Genomic DNA, 15,339 nt, shown 5'->3' with positions numbered 1-15,339 from the left:
AGGTTCTGTATAAGGAGTCTTAATATTACCTATGGCGCTAATTTTTACTGTTTCCTATGCCCTTTTCACTACAGAAGTCTACCACTTCATCATTTGTTTTCCTGGTAGTGTATTTTCTTCATATGGACTGTTCTCTCCCATGACCTATAGGTTTCCGGGTGTTCTTATAAAGGCGATCCATGGTAGCCAGGTGGATTCATATTTTTTATAATTGTCTCTCCGGATAGACGTCAATTCTTCCATCAGTCTGTAATATTCTACTCTACTATGCCATTCGCTTATAGTTGGAATATTAGTTTGATTCCAATGTAATGGAATTAAAGTCTTTGCGGCATTCAGTAGTGGTACTACCAATGATCTTTTATAGTCCCTCATCGGAAGATCCATAAGATGGAAAAGGCAGACCATTGGGTCCAAAGGTAATGTGGCCTTGGTGATCCTCTCTATTTGAGTTATTACCCGGGTCCAGTAAGATTGTATTTCAGGGCAAGACCACCACATATGTGTGTAAGTACCCTTATGGCCACAGTTTCTCCAGCATAGTTCCGTCTTAGATGGATACATTTTATGTATGTGTTCTGGTGTATAATACCAACGTGCCATGAAACAGAACGTAGTATCGGTCACTTGAGTGCTAATGGATGTGATAGCATTGAGACTTAGCAATTTTTGTTTCTGCGCATCCGTCCAGATAGTCTCCAAGTCCTGTTCCCATTGATTTAGATATAATGGGTAAGGACTAAGTTGATATTTTAGTAGAATCTGATAAATTTGAGATATTCCATGACGTGGTGATTCTGATACAAAAAAATTTTTTTCCAGAGGTGTAAGCTGCGGAATAGTGCGAAAAGGCTTTGGTAGTGTTGAAATAAAATGTGATAGTTGCCTATGTCTCCACGTGTCGCATGGGTAGGTCCCCCATTGTTCTCTAAGAGATTCTAACGAAAATGGGCAATTGCAACCATGATTTGAAAAAAGAAGAGTACTAGTACTTAAGACAGAGCAAATTAATTAAAATCAGGGTCTATAGAACTTGCTAACATGGTTCCATATATACTTTTAGTCAAAATCTTTCCAGGGATTACCTTAAAATCACAGACCTGTCTCAAAATACATGTATTTGCCATCACCGAGACTCAGATTTTGTGAGTCATTAGTGAATCTTGAAATGTCAATATGTCCATGAACAAATGACCTCGTCAAGGAATGACAGATTAATTTTGGTTGGTTACATCATTCAAGGGGCATCACAATCTGCTTCTTATCAGGATGTTGGTGCATGAAAAGAATGAGCACTTTGCAATCAGTTATTAAGTATGACTAAATGGGTTTAATGCATAAAGGAAAGAACAAGTGGCAGTATTGGCCGTAGCAACCAATCGAGTGTTAAAGTGATTCTAAACCCAGCAGTTAAATCTTAATAATACATTCAAGTTCCTTAACTATTAACAACAAAGTGGCTTATTTAAGCATCACTCAGCTGTAGATCCTACTTTTGTCCACCGCTCCAAACTCACTCCCGTGATGGACTATAACTTCAATACAAATTAGCTAACTAAATGTGAGATTGTAATCCATTTCATATCCAGTTTTCTGATATGAAATAATCTGCACTAATGAAACATTGCTAATATACAGAATGTACCTGTATGTAAGTTGTGGACATGTTGCAGACAAAAAGAGGGCACCCAGATCCCCCCCCCCCTTGTGAATTAGTAAGTGGTAGTTGTTACCCCTACTCATTCACCAAATAAACAATAAAATTGTAATGTGAACAGCATGTCTGCCCATAATCCTGAGTGCAGGGCTGCGTGCGTGTACCCCTTACTGGCCTCTGAGATCTGGCAGTTATTGGCGCCTGAAAAATAATTTTCACCAATTTGTATAGATGAAGTCAAAGTAAGTGCATCTTAAAGCAATGTAATGCTCCAGCCAATAATTTGCATAGCAGCACCACACAGAGCATTGTGCATATTGCCCTCCTAAAATTAATAAGAAAACAAGACAAGACATACTGAATTTTTCCATGGTCATGCTGAAAAATGTATTATACTTCAAAATTATATAATGACTATAAAAAGCACTAGTGCTTAAAAAATGGCTGCAAAAAGGTTTTCTAGAAATGCAATGACCTTTTTGTTGAGTTAATCATAGCTTCACAGCATAATGGAAGAGATGGCAGGTAAAAAGAGAGGTTAGGATAAAGTGATAAACTAGCTTAGGGCTGTAGGGGAGACAAGAAAATCAAATTGCACATCAGCACTCTGCACCTTGATGTAGTAGGGATAGAATACAACCTCTGTCGGATTTCGGAGGTTGGGAGGAAATCTTCACCAACCAAAACACAGACAGCATTAAAAAACAAGCAAGACATTAAAAACCTGATAGATGCTCTAACCATTCCCTACAACTTTGGAAACAAAATAAAAATGTTTTGCCCAAATTTAGTAGTTAAGTGTGGTTGCAGAAAAACATTAATTAAATTTTTGTTAAATATACAAAAAGGCATTTTTATTAGTTCTACATGTAGACACAATAAGCATAAAGGATAACGGCAATAAAAGTGCAGTTGTCCTCAAGTTATCCCCCTTGAGATCAGCTTGCCTGGTAAAATACTTACCCTCATCTCTGCTCCAATGATCTTAACTGTTATACTCTGTTACATTCTTCCAGACACCTCACAGTCTTTTCCATGAAACCATCTGGGTCAGGTCCACAGTTGTCCGTTAAAATAAATTGTCTTAAGGTTTCACAAACCTAGTTTCTATTGTATATAGGTACCATCGATGGCTAGATTTGTTTTGCTTTACTGTCCTATCAATGTATGTGTGCCTGCTCAGAAAGGTTTGAAATGAAAGACTGTGTTGCTAATTTTGTATATCTCAGTAGGCACTGGCCCCACTCCCTCGGATAGTGATAGTCACTAGAGAGAAAAACTGCAAATCTGTATATGAAATAAAATCAACAAAATATGGAACATTAAGCATGTAAAACAGGGATGTCCAAACTGCGGCCCTCCAGCTGTGGTGGAACTACGAATCCCAGGAGGCTTTGCAAGATTCTCACAGCCACAGACATGACTCCCAGGGAGAGATGCTTCATGGTATTTGTAGTTTCACCACGGCTGGAGGGTCGGAGTATGGACATCTCTGATGTAAAACATGAGTCACAATAAAAAATCAGTTCATTTTTAACTTGTCTTATTAAAAAAAAAAAAATATGGAAAATTTAAAGCCATGCATCAAAAATTGGCATTTAAAAGTCAATGGCACCACTGACAGTTAAGGTTAGGTTGTTGCAAATCTCTATCTTTTACTGCTTTAAAAAAGCTGTTATCATTGGTGTTTTTACCCAGGTAATTTATATGCTTAGCGAGGGGAATTATAATTGTATTAGCACACTTCTAATTATCAGGTCATTGGATAACTCCTGCAAATACTTTAAAAACATATAAAATCATAAAGAGTTGCACAACTGAAGACACATAATTGTCTAATTTTGTTTTCTCTCTATTTTTTAGAATCTTTATGTTAGATAAAAGACTTCCTGATACAGCAATGTTCAGCACACATAATAAAACTTGAGTTTTTTGGTCTTTTAGAAATCATTATTTACTTTAAAGGATAATGGTTTTGACTCAATTCATTATGTTTTACAAGTATATACTTCTTTTTTTACAAATTACTTTACAAATACACTTTTACTACACAGTAAAGGATACCCAGCGCACAATAGATTATCTAAAAGCCACCAGACATTCCCTTTATTGAAGACTAATAGTCTGCCTAAAAGGAAAACCTTGTAAAAGGGGAAATAGGTCCTTTGGAGACATTCGATAGTTATGATTTGATATTCAATTTTGGCAATTTGGGATATCATTGGGCTCAGTATGGAATTCCAAAGAAAGTTAACCAGTTAAAATGTAATAATCATTGGACATAGAAATACAATGTCTACCTCTTGTATGCTCCTTCAGAGAATATTAACTTATTAGTAAAGTACTGTGCAGTTCAAAAAGGAACAGAAAACAAAACATACACTGATGTGTTAATATATATACAAATATAATATTTTGTCTGTATTTGGCCTATACTTGCATCCATTGTCCTGCATCTGGATGGGTTACTGCCAGCAATACAGATATACTGTATGTGGCATCACAGTGCTGAGCTTTAATACCTTGCTGGTACATACAGTATATGCAAACAGGCATTATTATAGTCCTTGTGCTGGGAGTGCACTCAGTCGTCCACCATCAGAACTGTGACCATGCTGTCACTAACATTGCCCAGTCACTTAGCAACAACTGGAAGCCAGTAGGATGGGCTCCTGATCACATGATCCCTATGACAGCCAATCACAGTGATTACATGATTGGTAGCTCAAAAAATGCCTCCGGGTTGATGAACCCCGAAAGGACTTGCAGGATTCAGTGGTAAGGGATTAGGGGAACTTATTAGAAATTCTGATACAAATTGATGCCATCTGTAGATTCACAGGGCAGTTGTATTGTATCTATCACAAACCTTACAGGCTTACCCACAGTTCCTGCAATACTCGGTAGTGAATTGGTGGATGGTGCCATCATACAATCATATGAAAAAAGATTTTTCACCAGCACACCTTGATATTGTGACAATATTTTCCTTACCATTCATAAAGATGGTATGGAATTTGGTTGGTATTTTATCGGCCTGACTGGAAAAAACTAGGACCCTTTGCCAAAGATTAAAGCTATATTTTTCCCCAGAAAGGATGGCAACCCTGTACAAGCAGTTCAACACTGCATCAACTTACCTCTCTTCAGTTGAGGAAAACATAGATTGGACAACATTGTTCTGCCTGCCAGGTCACCTGTAAATACTGCACTGGTTTTTGGAATGCCTGTTCTGGGTTTTTTCTCCATATGCATTTATATTATTGAACCTATGTACCTAAATTCTTCATAATGTTTTATAGATTTTCCATCCATGGCCAACTTTAGCCATATGTACACTCCTTTCCATTGGCCATAGCACCCAAAAATAATTGGTTTTAAATATCCTTTTTAAATAAATACGATACTTTTTCTTCCCAGTCTAAACAGGGATAAATCCAGTTGGTATGTGTTTTAATTGAACATTAAAACATCAGATTTAATTTTGCTCATGGGAAATGTATCAGAACTTTGCCATGTGTCATTTTTTGTATAAAGACAATTTGGCTGCCAATGAAATAGTGTCTGTAGCCAATGCCTCAGATTATGAGTACTCGAAGCAAGGCATATTATGAGCTGATGTATTATGTTATATGCATGTGCCTTTTCAATATTTTCAAAAACCCAAAATATACACATCATATTCATGTATTTTTTCCACATACGTTACAATATACAAATAATGTGTCTGTAGTTTCTATATGTTTTGATTGCTTCATCCAGCTCCTTTAGTGCCATTCCGTGGATTAGTAGTGTTTGGTTGTGGAAAGGAATTTAAAGGAAGCATGAACTGAGAGAAATACAAGGGCTTACATTGCTGACCTCTTTCTAAAATTGCTAATTGCTCAACTGTTTCTGGCATCATTATTTTACAGAGACACTGGCCCAGAGCAAGCATGCATACTAGGAAGTCATAAGTCTCCATACTTGTTTTGGGTTAATGGCAACCAGGTAAATAGGATTTTCAGTAGGAGAGGTTAGGATTGGCAGCCTCAGTATTCTCTCAGTGCAGGTTTACTTTAAGGATTTTAGTAGATTATGAGCAATATGTAACACAAAAGAAGATAATTATTTTGTTTCGGTTTTGGCATGTATTGCTATGGATACTCTTCAGAACTTGCAAGGGTTCTCGGGTTGGAGGTCATATTCCCACACTCCCTGGATTTTCCCCCTGATCCAGTTAAGCCTTAATGAGCACATCCATGTACTGGTGTATTTATTAAACAATCTGTGACTGAAATAATAATATTTTTTTGTATAGAACATGGAATTATCCACTGTTAATGTGCATTGCAGTGGCAGAACTATCAGGGTCGCAGAGGTCACAGCTGTGACCGGGCCCTGGAGTTCAGCCACTTGGAGGGGGCCTAGGACAGGAGGAAGGGGGCCCTGGTAACCATTGATTACTAGGATATTTAATATCCCGGTAACCGCTAATGTCAGTATCGGGACCTCTTCCTCCTGTCCTGGGCCCTAAGTGCTTAACGCTGCGCCCCTCACCTTGTTCCGGGCGCAGCGTGAAATATGATCCAGCCGGCGCAGCAGCCAATGAGTGGGAAGCAGGTTATCCCCGCCCCCTCATCGCACAGAACGCTGCCGAATAGAGAGCTGCTGCGGACACGAAGGGGGAGATATAGGGAGCTGGGACTATGAAGGGGATATGTAAGAGGAGAGTGTGGAGTCCGGGAGCGGAAAGCTGGGGACGTGAAGGGGAGATAATGGGGAGTTGGAGACATGGAGGAGGAGGTGGAGAGTGTGTTTTTTTTAAATAAATGCATCTAATTTTTTTTTTTGGGGGGGGCCCTTCATGGATTCTTGCATTGGGGCCCTCAGGTCACTGGTTACGCCTCTGGTGCATTGTATCCATATCTATTAGTCAATTATTTATCTTATTGCCTTGCCTTTTCATCATCAGTAGGGATGTGTAAATCTGCTGGGGTTCAGTTTGCAAACAGTTTTGTAATTTTGCTTGAAATTCGAAGCAGGATTTGAAGCATGCAAGACTTTTTAAATGAAAATGAGATTTACATATCAATTTAGTAACCTGTAACTCTTTATCTACAGTGTTACCTGGAAGTAACCCCTGTTTAAAGAACTTCAGGGAAAAAAATTTCTTAACCCTTGCAGTGGGGCTCAATTTTGTCTAGGTTCAAAAATAACAAGGTTATACCCGCCTAAAGCTCAGAGTCAACCAGCTGTCACAGCGCTCCCTCCAGCCTGTCTCCTCCTACGCTGCAGCATTGGAATATTCTTCAGCATCCTCACATCTATGCACTGTGTATAGAATGTGATGATTTATGGGACCTTAAACATCTGCAGTGTAGGGGAGAGAGGTTGGAAGGACTGGTCTAAGAGCAATCCAGTTTGGAGCGTCGGGTGAGTATAACTTTTTTTCAACCTAGACAAAAATGTGCAGTTAACCCTTGCAGTGTGGAGAAGCTCACTGCAAGGGTTAATTTAAAAATTCCTGGATTTCTTTAAGAATTTGTTATCCCATGCTTAGTTTGAATGACCATATTAGTGACAGGAGAACTGTATGGCCCTGCGTTTCTTCAGAGGTGAGAACATTTTGAGAAATTGCATGTTCTGGTTGGTCTGAGGTCATCCTGGACCTGCTAACTTGAAAAACTGAGCTCTAGTATTATCTACTCGTATATCTCACTTGTAGGAAGAGTAAAAAGGAATTAGTAGTCTAAAGTTTTCATTCACATTGCTCCAGATTGCATACCTGTGTTTTAGCCCAATCTAGGTTGGGCATGAGCCAGTTTGTTTATCTATCAGCCTGTCTATAAAGCTATCTATCTAGCTATTAGTTCTAATGCTAATTTAGCTTTTTCCATAACACTATTGGAAATTAGCAGCAACACTTGACTGTTTGCACCTGCCGAAGACATGCTGCCATTGTGTTAATAAGACAGCAGTGAAAAGAGATTGATTATCATCAGAGAGATAGCAAGTGAGGTGCTCTAGCCTGACCTCCCAAAAATCTCTGCAGTGAAGTGAATGGCAAGCACGATACAATGAAATTCATCTTGCTAGAAATAGTGGAAACAACCTTGCAGGAAGGGTACTAAAAATAAATCTTGTCTGCTATTTAACATGCATAGTAATGCAAGCTAAGTCAGTCTCACAATGCTGATCTCAAAGATCACCCTGGCGCTGGAATAATCTTGTCTACCTGTCAGGCCTTGGGTTGTGGAAGCGGAGGCAAGCTGTCAGTCATGTTGTTTCATGGGCTCAGTCTGTTTTATTGACTGTGCTGTTTTGGTCTGCAAGCATCCCCTATCAATTTCACTCAAATATACATTCATGAATGCCTATAAGGTTGGAGGAAATACTTTTGTAGTCACAATGTTAGAAGGTGTTTTTATATATCGTATGTTTAAAATACTTTCCAAAACCTATAAAAATTATGCTATCATTAAAACAATAGATCTTGTTAGATCAAGAAATTTCAGGCTAAAAGGCAATACATAACATAATTTACTTGAGTTCCATGTTGCAGTTTCTAGTAATTTGTCAGTGTAGCAGCATATAGACATTAAAGAGGAATTCCAGACAAGCAGCATAATGCATATTTTGAATACATATACCTGAAACCTGCTACAATATTCATACTTTTGTTAAGCAGCCCTTGTGATTTCCACCTTTCTTCCACACTGGATAAACAGAGAGGTACCACATTTGCTTAAGATCTGCTTTTTCACATTTTTATGTGTCTGACCTTCACTTACAGCTATGCCTAGCACAATTAGCCTGGCACATATTAACATTATAATTCAATATGGCAGTTTTTAGAATATGTAAATTGCGCAATTGTGCAAAATAGAATATGCACCACCACCATCAGCGTCATCTTTGCAGACACCAAATCTGTAACATGTTAAGTCATGCTACAGAGATGGAGCCAGGCTAATATATTTTGTTTTCCCACCTCAATACTTGATTTGTACCATCATCTAAGAGCCTCAAAGTTTCATTTTCCAGCCCTTATCATCTTTATAATACAATAACAAAGAGTACCATTAACAATTTGAATAGTTAGTGGGTACATTTCCTAACACAGATGGCGTGAGAAGCAAATATACTTTTAGGACTTTAAAAAAAAAGGAAAACATTTCTTCTGCCATATAAAAGCCCAACAGAACTTTCAGTTTATCGTTGCAGCAAAATGATACCATTCCAAGCAGTAAATACCTGCATTCACTAGTTGTAAGTTCTGGAACAAGACACTGGATCCAAATTTGTACTATCTTGCCAACAAGCTGCACTTTGCTGATCTGTTTTTCAGCCAACTTTATTGTCCATAGCACTTAGGGGTGAATATATAAAAAGTTTGCAGAGCCTTTCATTCTGCAAAATTGACATTATATTCGTCCTGTGCGAATAAAGCAAAATCAAATGTATTGTTCTTCTGTAGACCTAATGTAATTGTCATAAATAGTGCATTATGTTCACTGGATCAAGCCGAGGATCATATGAATAGTAATACTTCATCCCTATGCTCCTTGGCTGCATCATAGTGCAGTATTTTATGACAAGTACATTAGTTCTGCAAGTGAATACATTCAATGTTGCCTTATTTGCACAGAGCATATCTGATGTTTGCAAAGAAATCACTGCTTCCACATAGAGAGAAAGGGTCTTTCTCTGCAGCATTCTGGCAGGGGACAGCCTTTTCTACTCAACCTGTGGCTGGTGTCTAAAGAAAATAAATTATTAGACTTTGAAGACCTTTTGTTTTGATGCACCTGGAATGTATTTTGTTTATTTTAAACTGAAGGTTAAATTTGGTTTAACTTTTCAATATCATATTTTTATATATAATCTGTGGTTCTTACCCAGAGTCCTAACAACAAGAGCATCAACAACCAGATTAGTGTAGCTGACTATTGCTCTCCTTACCACTTATTATCCTAGAACACTAATGTTCTTTGACTGTACTTTGAGTATTATTTCTAAAACTGCACTTTGGAAATGGACAGAAAATGGAAAGAAAATGTGCAAAAATCAGGGCTTGAAGCATATGCAACGATGAAAAAACTGGTGTTATATTGTGATTTGTCTGTTTTTGGATGACCTAATTCCATTGCATTCAATAAACCTGGAGTTTTTCTGGCCATGGTATGGAATGGAGATGTTTTGCTAAAGTATTTGGTTTTGGTTGTAATACACTTATCTGTGCACTCCTGTTATGTCTTGTGGTAATACCTAAAGCTTAAAAGGCTTCATGTATCCTGGTAATGTAGAATTAACCAAATCCATGACAAATATTATGCCTAAGCAATGTTCTTTCTTAGAAGATCCAAAATTCTGCTTTCGGTTCATTGACAGTTTGCCTTCCTGGGCCAGAGCCTGAGTGACCTATCATTTATTGAATTTGATAAATTAGCTACATAGTAAAAGGTCCGTAACATAGCATATTGATTATAAATAGAAAGCTTTACAGTTAACATGAATTATTCCTCTTTAGATCATTTAATCGTGCAGAGATTGTGGGATAAACAGGTCAAACATGTCAGTCTACACTTCTCTTTGTTTTGTTTTTTTAGCATGTAGTATTTATTGAAGTTTCATTTATTGAAATTTATTGAAGTTTGTCATTACCTGTACGAGGTGTCCTATCAACTAAGCTTTATTCGGATTCTACCAGGGTCTTGTGGGACAAGATTTTCGTCAAGGGGCTAAGGGCCTACTGTAAGGGTCAGTGTAAAGGGAGTAAGTAATGGACATGACAAGAAGGGAATGTCCTCAGACCAATCTCCCCATATTAAATCCTAAGCTAATATTTCCCAGGTGTGTCTATAATACGTCTAATCCTCCTAAGGAATTTGAGAGTTTGGCTGTAAGGTACCATTTGGAATGTTGGAAGCACCGCATGAGATCTTGGAGTTGGGAGTGAGGGAGGGTCTTGATCAGGAAGGAGGACCATGTGGAAAAGAAATGTTCTATGCGCTTCTCCTCATGTTGCGTGTCTGCCTTATCGAGAAGCATAAGCTTATGTAACGTGGATTGAAAGTCCCCTATTGTAGTTACCTTTGGCATTATCCAGTTGTTAAGGATTACCTTTTTGGAGGCTAACATGCATAGGTGTTCCCAGCGTGTAATGGATGGGACCGATGAAGTGAGTTCATGAGGTATATCATGTAAGAGGCATAGTGTAGGGTGGGGGTTCCTATTCAAAGTTGAGACGGAGTTCATGTAATTTATTGCCACCTGCCATAGGGAAGATATCCTCGGACAAGACCAGATCAGATGAATGAAATCCGGGTGGTGGATGGCACACTTAGGACAGTGTTGGATCCAGTCTGTGGTATGGCAGGGTAAGCCAGTGTGAACTTGATGCCGCGATCCACCAACAGGCGGCAGACTTCAGAGAACGATTTACGTTGTTTAGTGAGAGCCACCGAATAATCTGCGAATAACAATAACTTATGACCATCCACCTCCAGCGTGCGTTGTGCCCTGTAGGCCTGCAGTATCTTTCTCCGGTCATTAAAATCGAGATAGCGAACAATTACCGGCCGGGGTTTGTGCGTGTCTCTCTGCGCGCCCACTCTGTGTGCACATTCGACTTTGTAGGGGGTCGAGAGGCCCAGCACCTGTGGTATGACCGTTTCACATAGATGGATGAGGTCTGTGTGGGGGGTCGTTTCTGGAAGGCCAATGACCCTCAGGTTATTTCTCCTCAACCTATTCTCAAGGTCATCGACCTTATCTATCAATTGGGTTACAGACGAGTTAGCTCGCTCGACTGACTGATGGGTGGTGCGCAGTTGGTCTTCTAGGTCGCTCACTCTGTGCTCCGCAGTTTGAATGCGGTGAGCATGAGAGTCGACCGTGATTTTGAGCGGACCCAGCTGCTGTTGGAGCACGTCCATGACGATCGCTTTCATGTCGGCTTTAAGGTAAGCCGCTACCGCTACGGCAATGTTTTGATGCTCTGTGTTCAGTGCGTTGGTGCAGGCAGGCTCACCTTCCTTCGGATCGTCAGAGGAGACCAGCATGTCCTCTCCGTCCGCCATCTTGGACGGGTCCAGCTCATCTCCCGATGTCAGCAATATGGCTCGTCGCGGCTGCTGTGGGCGAGACACAAACTTGTCCATATCAGCAGGTGATCCGGGTCTAGTGAGGTAGGCAATGTGCGATGAGATAGACAGGCGTTCGAAGGATTCGAAAGTATATCGGGACGGAGCAGTGCTGCACACGTCTAACTCATTGGGCGCCGGAACCGGAAGTCTTCTCTTTGTTTGGCCTTAACTCCAGCCATTCCTTCTGAATTCCAATGCATCACAAGGCTATCTGAGATATATAGTCCTGTCAATGTTTTTGGATCCTCCTCCTAGCGGGATATGTCTTATAAATATCTGAGGGAAGCTCATATATATCTGAGGGAAGCTATATGAGGTACTTGAGCCAACTCAGTCGGCACCTGTGAGATAGACTGCCATATATCGGGTTCTTAAATACTATAACTATAATTTAAACCCTAATTTTCTGTGCATAACCCATGACCTTTTTCTTACAGTCACTGCTTGTAACTCAAAACCATAGCAAAACATGGCCATTTGTAGATTGACTGCTGAAGTTGTAACTGAAGTAAAAGTGTATTTAAACCCTCAAACAACAATGTATTATACTGCAGCTTACCATCTTTAGATGTTGTGGCTGAATTAGGTATTTATTTTCCTCATTTTCACTTGGTGAGCCTGCTGGTAATTAACTTCCCACCCTAGTGTGACAACTCTCACTCACCATACTGTATCAATGGAGGAGCACTGCTGTTACACTAGGACAGGAAGTGTGTTTGCAGAACACCTCCCTCTCCCATCATCTCCATAACATGGGGGAAGTTGTCCTCTGGTTCACAAAGATTGAACTAGGCAGGGATAATAAGAGTACTAACTGATAACAATACAGCAGTGGCAGAGTGTACAGGAAGTTACAATAGACTAAAAGGGAGCAAAAAAGAGATAGAAATAGAAAAAGCACATAAGCAGATTTGACTGCATGTGGCCTTGAATTTAGGGACTGGCAAGCAGGAGTGCATTTGTCTTTTTTCCTTTTAGTTGAGCACCTGTTCATTAGAGAGCACATGCAGATCTCAATTTCTAGAGAGTCCAGATAACTTGCCCTAAAAAATGAATTCCACATAAAGGACTAATGTATTTTAGTAGAGTTAGTCTCTATTAGTCAACCTCCAAGTCTGTCACTCACCTGCCTCCACTTCTTCAAAACCTATTCTTCAGAGGCTCTAAAAATGTGCTGCATTTCAGCAGAAAGCAAGTTCAAAGAATTTTCACAGTATCCAAGTGCTTCAGGTTGCGAAGCACAATCGTATATGGTATAACATAATGTATTCACTTTTGAAAATAATTATGTGGCATAACGTTAATATGTTAATTTATAATATTTTACAGGGTAAAAAGCAAGACATTCCACGAGAAGAACAAGGTCCAACAATTAAAAACTTGGATTTCTGGCCAAACCTTATTACTCTTATGGTCACTATCATTGATGAGGATAAGACTTCGTACACACCCATTTTAAACCAGTGAGTACTAAAATATGAAAACACCCATCAATCATAAGCTGCTGCAAATCTACAGAGTACCACTCAGTGTTTAATAAGAAGTTTTAAGAACTGCTACAAACAAATTGATGCATATCATACTTTTACTTGAAGGCTATGTTAGTTCACTGCCCTCTGAAAAGTGATCCGAGGGGGTTGGTGTCCAGGAGGCCATACTTCTGCCTTCTAAATGCATTTTTGTTAAATTCCAGCTCGGATTTTCTTTTGCAATGTCATGCTGCAAATTCATACCCATGCGGCTGTGGCACAGTCCCATTAATTGCAATGATCACATTTGAAAAGCGGCACCGTTTACCAAACACAACATGCTGTATATTTTTTGCTGCACCACGACACAAGGCATAGTGGCAGCAGCAATGTATACAGTGCTAATTGACCGCAGTGCTGACATTGCAGAAAGTGACTGGGGGGCAGTGAATCCATGGATTAATCACCTGGATTTATTGCCCCTTTACCACCCACATAAATGAGGCCTTAGACACATCTACTTGTTTCTAAGAGCCACTAAGGCCAAGACAGCACTTTGAGAGTCAGCTTTTTTTATATTAACAGCAAGAAAATTAGAACTTCAACCACTATTTAGTATCAGATAAAGTGGGGAAGGGATAGATTTGTTTCTTTGTGTGGTTCCAGAGTAGACATTGCAGTCAAAAGACCATAGAACCAATCATGCAGGATTGAAATAGACATTACCTAATGCCAAATAAATGATATCTTTCAGCAAAGAAAGTCGAACCCAGCTGATGGGCAATGGACGTTTCTCCTCAGATTAGATGGCAGTCTGCATAGTTATCATAGACCTAGGGTTGTTTCCTAATCTGACCATAATTTGCTGAATCTCATGTCTATTAGTGCACCTACCTTACTCTTGTCTGCATACACTCTTACTTTAAAAAACTGCACACATTCATAGGATATAAGGTGTCTGGTATATCTCTAAACAGAAACCTGTAACATCTGTGAAAATCTCATACTATCATAAAATAAAAAAATTTGGGGTTATATATTTCATTTGATTTGGCTTTATTTTCTTACACACAGCAATGTCACTGTAGCTGTTACAGTAGCTAGATGAGTTTTCTCCATGGTGTCATATTTTGTAATAGAAAATGTTGGTAACTGTAATAGTAACTATTGACTTATAATGGCCAGCTAGCTTTTAATATGATGCCGAGTGCACACTGGCCTCATAAGAGCAGACATGGGTGTTCAGTCTTCAGTCTAGCAAAACCTGATAGATGTTCTTTTCATCTGTGCTTCAGACTACTCACTTTGATTATATGAAATCATTACATGTTATCATTGGGTAAACCATGCTCTTGCATTTAGAAGGAATAAGTAACCTTGGATGAAATATTTTAATATCGCCCGCAGCCCAATATTGACTTTGTGAAAAACCTCCTCTCCCCACAGGCATTGCATCTGAAATATGAAGATGTGTTAAAATAAACTGATAACTCCTAATTAGATCATTTAGAGCCAACCAGGGGCCCATAGTGTGCTAGTTGGAAAAAATGGTGTCTGCATCTACTCAGTACAGTGAGCATATTCATAGTATAATTATTATGCATAGAAAATAATAGCTGTCCATCAGTTAGTGATCAATGTTCATAGAGTGCAAACATGCCATTTGTGCAGGCTGTACAGCTGCACAAGGACTCTTTGGGACTTAAGGGCCCATTTATAGTAGTGTGTGAGGTGGGTGCTGCAGGTTCTCCTACTGTATCTTGAGACTATGGCAGATGAGAAACGGAAGGAATTCATCATGCTCCTGTAATATCTCATTGATGTTGGCCAGTGATTCATGCATTTTCCATTTCCTCTTGACACCATTTATACCGAAAGTGAAAGGGATGTTTTTTTATCTTACTCCGGTTTTATATTGGCATATTTTTAGAATGCTTTTCATTTTCAGAATGCTATCCATCTATCTATCTATCTATCTATCTATCTATCTATCTATCTATCTATCTATCTATCTATCTATCTATCTATCTAGTTAATTAATTACACTGAGAAGTAGTTGAAAGGAGACACTGCCCAAAAACTG

At 39.1% G+C, this 15,339-nt stretch overlaps 1 protein-coding gene across 1 annotated transcript in view; it reads left to right on the top strand.

The window, feature by feature from the left end:
* The window catches only part of LOC108796994 (protein unc-13 homolog C-like), a 260,177-nt gene that overhangs the window by 41,940 nt on the left and 202,898 nt on the right, over positions 1 to 15,339 (top strand). Inside the window, exon 8 of the mRNA XM_018568562.1 lies at positions 13,117 to 13,250. Within this exon, the coding sequence (XP_018424064.1) occupies positions 13,117 to 13,250 (134 nt within the window). The remainder of the gene's footprint in view (positions 1 to 13,116; positions 13,251 to 15,339) is intronic.

The sequence above is a fragment of the Nanorana parkeri genome, unplaced genomic scaffold, assembly GCF_000935625.1.
Source record: "Nanorana parkeri isolate BGI_ZX_2015 unplaced genomic scaffold, ASM93562v1 scaffold1208, whole genome shotgun sequence".
Classification (NCBI taxonomy): domain Eukaryota; kingdom Metazoa; phylum Chordata; class Amphibia; order Anura; family Dicroglossidae; genus Nanorana; species Nanorana parkeri.
Note: the sequence above shows the minus strand (reverse complement) of the source record. Positions and strands in the feature narration are given on the sequence as shown.